At 35.1% G+C, this 6,955-nt stretch overlaps 1 protein-coding gene across 1 annotated transcript; it reads right to left on the bottom strand.

The window, feature by feature from the left end:
• Nucleotides 1-1,110: 1,110 nt before the first annotated feature.
• Nucleotides 1,111-6,726, bottom strand: LOC117613615 (ER lumen protein-retaining receptor). Its single transcript, XM_034342217.1, has 6 exons — nucleotides 6,382-6,726; nucleotides 3,823-4,088; nucleotides 3,518-3,633; nucleotides 1,873-1,946; nucleotides 1,544-1,607; nucleotides 1,111-1,452 (listed from the first exon to the last, which is right to left on the bottom strand). Exons 1-6 carry the CDS (start codon nucleotides 6,470-6,472, stop codon nucleotides 1,416-1,418), a joined length of 648 nt encoding a protein of 215 aa, XP_034198108.1. The 5' UTR covers nucleotides 6,473-6,726; the 3' UTR covers nucleotides 1,111-1,415.
• Between the last annotated feature and the right edge of the window lie 229 nt (nucleotides 6,727-6,955).

Genomic DNA, 6,955 nt, shown 5'->3' with positions numbered 1-6,955 from the left:
TGAATTAAATTGTCGGCGAACCTAATGCATGATCTCATTAGTTTGCCTCTAAATAACTTGTTCTCTAATCTTATATGAAGTTGAACTTTTATAATCTCACAAAGATAATCTTGAACACAGTTATAATCTTACGGAGAATGAAGTTCTTATATAACTCGTTACTATCAATTCTTTAAAACATCATACATAAGTGGTAACACTAAAACTAAAACTAAACTTTTTCAAAAAATCATCCAACTTCAATTCAAACGTTTACAGTTGCGCGACCAATAGCTCTGTGCCCTTCCGCACTTCTCCAAAAAATCCTCAAGATCGTTCATAAGACGTTCGTCGGCTCGAACGAAGTTGTCCACCAAGTTTAAAAACTCAGTCAAATCGACCCTTTGTTGGCTAAACATGTGCAGTTGCGCCAAGAATTCTGAAAACTTGTCTGCATCATCACCAAAGTTTTCCTTAACTCTTTTGCACAGAAGGAACGCCTTTTCAGATATACTAGTATCTGTTAAATTTATGTCCTCCTCAGGATCTTTGAAACTTTTCTCAGGCATTTTGCACTTTGCACTTTGTGGAAGTTCCTTTCCTCTTGGGCTTTGCTTGAACTTGATTTTCATTCTATTGCCAAGAGAGAAAGAGAGGCAATCGAGAGAGAAGGGTGAGTTGTGTGTGATGATTATTTAGAGAGAGCAAGGGTTTGTGATGGTTTTAGTTGGTACTTATAGGTTTCTGTTTTTCTTTTCCTAATTCTATGTGGATTGTGATATTACTTGCCAGTTAGATAACTCAGTACTTTTATTTCTTGTCCTAGTCTTTTTTGGAAACGAAATCACTAATACTTCAGCAAGAGGGAGAGAAGAAACCCTGTAAAATCAGTTTCCCTTTTTTTTTGGGTATTTCACGTATACCAAAACGTTAAATAAAGAAGAAAGAAACTGTAGCTCACGTTGTCCTTTGCACCATTTTCAACTTCTCCTCCCTCCAATATCGTTTGATTTAAATAAACAAAAATTGTTGGATAATTCTATTTGTATTAGGTTTTCCTGAACACATTTCACGGACGCTTAACTTTATAAACACACGTCAACGTATGTATTGACATATAACAAATCAGACTTTGACAATGATAAAGAATTGGAATACAACATTTTCATTTTGGAAATACTTTCCGTACAAACTGTTTGATGGAGAGATAGTATGTGATGTGGTACAAACTGACAGTAACATGGTTTTATGAGTCCAATCCCCGCTTAATAAGACAGTCAGATATTTCTTGTGGCCGAACAAATACTACCACAGATTCAAGGGGAAAAAAATTATAAAAGAAAGGTTACAAAGAAATGAGAAACATCTACAAACTACCACAGATTCAAGTATCCTATTGCAACGCTTAGCAGGCAGTGGACAAGTAAACGACATTTTCAAGCTGGCAGCTCGAGCCTTACATTGTTCTTCCAGCTGCAAAATATCAAAATGAAAAATGAAGTCACCATTTTATACAATTATCAACACATGCTAGTGATATGAACAAAATGTATCAAGCGTCTACCTCTGGAAGTAATAGTAGAAGAAATCACCATAGAGCAAAGTCTGGATAGTCCCTGCTATCCAAGCTGCAGGAGCAGAACAATGACATGATTGAGATATGCACATTCAGCAGCCCAGACCAAACGGACGATAAAAACAACTGGTGGTATTTAGTTGAAATAAAAATGTATGACAGAAAACATGATCACACATGTGTTGATCGACCTAAGGCTTGAATGCAGAGCACTCGCATGCAGACATGGCCACACTATATAGTAGACACATGAATGACATGCACAGGGAAGAGAGAGAGAGAGAGAGAGAGAGAGAGAGAGAGAGAGAGAGTCATACTGATCCAATGGACATAGTGTTCCTCAGTAAAGTAGCGGTAGATCCAGTTCAATATGTATAATGCTCGATATGCACTGCAACAAGAGAATCAAATTAAGATATTACGACACTTTTGCTAGAAGTTGAAATAGGATTTAGACATGAATGAAAATGATGAATTCATAGACTTAACAGAAGAAAAATAGCAAAACTCTGATCATAATCACAAATACTCCTACTGTTTCAGATGAAACCTTCATAAAATCCAGAAGCATGTACATGAAATATGGTCTTACATGAAAAGAAAAAAAGAGAAGAAATAAGTAACTCATAAATGTGTGGGTGCACTAGCACCTTTGCACTTGCATCTACTGTTGGATGTGCAGTACAAGAGATCTAGGACTGTCATGCTACCTATCCAAGTACCTATAAAATTTATCTTTTCGCAGAGTGCATTAAATTCAATGCTCAACCCATGCTAAAGATCTTAATCATCCACCTGAAAAGGCTATACTTCTTTTGCTCTAACTAAATGAGATCACAACCTGACTTGTTCAGAAAATTAGCAGAATTGCAGATACTCCAGAAGGGTAGCAAATTTGTACAGACTACAGAGGCACTAGCGTACATCAGAAAACTCATGACATGTCTTTAAGGCTAGATTCTCTTTTTCCATTCTTTCTGACATACCCATCAAGAATAAGAACTTCAATACTTTCAAAGCAGCATAATACAAGTATGATCTAGACAAAAATCACTAGCATGAACTAACTCCTGCACCGCAAGCAAGACCATGTAAACTAGCCCCAATGCTCTTTCAGATTGAACACGATACACAATTCACTTTAAGATTCCCATGGCAAACGGTGATCATTCATGGCACTCAAATGTCTATAATCTACAGTTTCTTATTATTTAACTGCTTGGTTGCTCATCAGCCCACTTTCCAGCCTATGTGGTTGAGTCTTCTGACTTCAAGGTGAAAAGGTTCAAAGTGTTGGCACTGATGGAGAAGAAGAATGCTCAACCAATGAGACTCCAATTTGTTGTGCAGATTGATTTTACATTTCGGAAAGAAAAAAAAACCCGGAAATATAACTTTTTTCATCTTCATTCAAACTTGGCTTACGGCAATTTTACCAAACTAAATTTTGGTTGAAAATCGTCCTTCTGTAGGCTCTTAGAGTATTGATAATGACAAGTACTATAAAACTTAATTCTATGCAAGATTATAACTGTGTTCAAGATCATCTATTTCAGATTATAAAAGTTCAAGGGTCAAAATGAACCTTGTTTGTTGAGAATTTTGTTAATGCCTTAATGCTAGTCCCACTGTTGACATCATACTTTTTTCATATAAGATTAAAGAACAAATTATTTAGAGGCAAAGTAATGTGATCAAACATCAGGTTCACCAACAATTTCATAAATTTACTCTTCAGTTTCTTTGATTTTATGTGCTATTATATCCTTGATTCATCTCAAACCGACATACACATAAAATATTATACTGCAGGAAACCATGATAAGCACGAGAACACAACAAAGCGTTGTGATGGAATTGAAATGTATAATGTATCTGATTGCACATTTATAGATTCTAAGCATATGGAAACAACAGTATATGTTATGAACTACCAAATGCAAGGTAAAGTTAGTTTATTACCCAAGGAGGAAAACATATTGCCCTGTTAAGTTGTCAATATTTCTTGTCCTTTGCAACAGCACCAGCTGAGGAAGTATGGCGACTGCTTCCAAATATAAAGAAAATGTCCACAGCACCTGCTCAATCAATTTTGTAAAATCACACAAGAAGAATATGCTCTGTCATATTTCCAAAGGATGATTTACTGTAAAATTGTGTTCATATAGTTCTCGTAAGACATGAAAAACATAAAAGCCACAAAAAGTTGAAGATACAAGGATATCATCAAATTATCCAAAAATAACAAAATGGAATTAAATAGATACCTCTTTAAAAGTGAACCTCTCATTTATAACCAGAGCCAAAAGCAGGCAGGGGAGCAGGAGAAATAAATGGCGAAATGTATCTTGGTCCTTATCATATGATCTCCGAACAATCCTGTGGCGCCGTATGTACCAAACAATTGAGAAAGAGCTACCCAAAAATATTAACTTCATTATGGTATTATAAAACGAGATGAAGTTGAAAAAGATATCCAAATAGCGGGTTGCAAAAACAAGAGCATAGAGTTCTTGAGTCTTCAAGGAAACACCTGCATAAAACATGGGAAGAAAAACTTTATTAGTCAGAACGAGACAATTCGGGTTTCCAACAGGCATCAAATACAATAAAATCCAATAAAGTATAAAGTGGATAGTAGTGAAAATGCATAAGATAAGACATGCTACATTGATAACAAAAAACAAAATATTACAGTTTTAATACTATCTTATCTTCAAATTAAAATAACAAACCACAGAGTCATTGCATTTAATTCAAACTGTCATGATCAGTTGCAGATTCTTGCAAAAGTATGATTATGAAAATCTTAATCTACAACAAACATCAATTTGTTTTTTGTTTTTCTGCTTTGCAATGTCAAAGATATCAAAAGCTCCTAAAAATTAATCATATAAACAAGATACAGATGATAAAAACATAATCTAGTTGTATTGATTTTGTCCTTTCTGCTTATCTAATCATCAATCATTTTAAATATATTACATAAATTGTCTTTTCGTGAATGATGTATTAGATACAGTCAAATGTGTCATCACTAATCTCTTCTAAAAGAATCATTTTCCAACTTGGTAGGCTTCGAGGATCTCATGATACATCACATACAATCCATTCTCTTCATTTACAAAAAATCACCACTTATAAGTCTTACACCTTGGGCTTTGACCCTTTCTCTCCTTATTGAATCTGCTGAAGATAAAGAAAAGCAGAAACACATACCTCCATTCCATCACCCCAATTTGCTTGTTCAACTCCTAATATGACTAAATTTATATAATAAAATCTATCATGTCCAAACTCATACAGAACACTAGTTGTGAAGAAGCTCTTTATAATCTTACAATTTTTCTTTCAGATTAAATAATATAGTCCACAAACGTCAACCACAGGGCCACCTCTTTGATATGCATCAGTTGCATAGTTTATCACCTTTTTTTTTTCTGTATGCAAAAGTTTACTCCCAAGCACCAAGGGCAAGCTAACACATGTATGCAAGTATACAAGAAAAACAATGAAAATGAAAGTTAAAACATAATAAATGAGGGAAAGCCACTAAAGACACAAGGGCATAAGAGTTAATAAATCATCTCTATCTCAATTGTATGATAGATTGGGAATTTTGAGGGCACTTTGTTCCCTGCGTCAGGTCTATTTGGTACTACCAGTGTCAATTGTAGCTTTACTTACAGGATGATGTGGCATATTTGTGATAAGAAAATCAACTACTTTTCAGTATCGCTCCCTTGGGAACCATTTGGCTTGTATGAATGAAGGGAAATAGAAGTGTATTTGAAGGGATGGTTTCTTTGAGGGAAATAGAAGCTCCACTGTCGATGTGTCTGTTTGAATGGGCAATGAAGACCCATTTAACTTCTGTATACAGCTTATGAACTTGGGTACACTCCCATGCTTTTTTTCAGTAAATTCTTTCACTATCATAAAAAAAAAAAAATTAATTAATTAATTAAAAAAAAAAAAGGGGGATAGGTCCTGAAATGGTTTATTACCATGGGATGAGTGCGCTTAATGGGCACAATTTACTAACTACTAGTTATGACTCTAGAAACCCACCTCATTATTTCTCTTGGGATCCTACTATCATTCACTCATAGAAGACCATCTGGCCTTTCCACTGGTGCCCCTTCCTTCGATTAGTGCCCCTTCCCTCCTCCGGAACATATAGCAATCAGTCAAAGGAAATAAACAAACACTTTTGCCCCCATCCATGCATCTCTACATCACCTCCATTTATTTCATAGATGAAAGGTAAACTACCAAGTAAAAACTACAACCCAGATGTCTTTTATTGAAAAGGAGGTCATGACATTGCCAAATAAGCATGCTTATATGGAATCTCATATGAATAAACCATAGAAGACACTCACCACCATAGAAAACTACCCATATTTCGACCAAAACCATTACACTCACACCACTATATTTCGTGCACATAACAAAACTTGAAGTACAACACCCTATGTAAATTTCATAACTCAATGATTTCTACACTCCTATCTTAACCAAAACCTTCATTATCACCCATTCTAAAACTCCATTTAATTCCGGAGAAAAATGTCACCAATCATGCAAAAAGTTAAACCCCGAATCTCATAATTTTTAGCTTAATGAAGTAAACACATTCTCTAGAATAAAGGGAGCTCATTCATATAATTTAAAATACCGAAAACAAAAAGAAATGTTTTAAATCTTTCTTTGTTTTCCGCCATTTCTCAGCAACCAAACAAACCCCAGAAAGAAAAAATTAACAAAATACGGCCAAGTGGGAGCTAAATGAACAGAAGCGAAAAGAGAAAGAGAATACTAACCGGCACAGGATTTGATAGTGTGGATCTTGAGGAGCAAAACCAGAACGCTAGCCAAATGGGTCATATCCCCTGCTAATCTGAATATATTCATCTTTCTCTATCTTCTTCCCTCTACGCTTCTCGCTTCAATAGAAGAATGTGTGGGTTATGGCGTGTTTGGATCAACTGGATAATATTTTCCCGGAAAGATTTTCCTTCAGCGTTTCCAGATCTCCCAATTGATCCGCCCACGCAGCGCAAGGGTTTCTTCTTCGAGTATGATGATTTTGTAATCTTCCCCTTTTTTCTTTTTCTTTTTTCCTATATTGTAGTTTCCTGGATTTTAGGACAGCAAGAAGCTAGACGAGAAAGTAACGGTTAAAATGGATTGAGAAAAATAAATAAATAAATAAAAGAAATTTAAATGGATTTGTCCAAAGCGTCAAGGACAAAAGCAAATTTTCATTTTTCTTCATTGGTTCGTTGTTTAATTTTCACAAATATCTAAAATATTATTGGTGGGATTGTCGTCATATAAAATGTGTAGCTATTTACTGCCAAATTTAGCCCACAAAAAAAACTGTCTTGCTACTAA

The sequence above is a fragment of the Prunus dulcis genome, chromosome 1 (assembly GCF_902201215.1).
Source record: "Prunus dulcis chromosome 1, ALMONDv2, whole genome shotgun sequence".
NCBI lineage: Eukaryota > Viridiplantae > Streptophyta > Magnoliopsida > Rosales > Rosaceae > Prunus > Prunus dulcis.
This window is presented reverse-complemented; position numbering and strand designations above follow the sequence as displayed.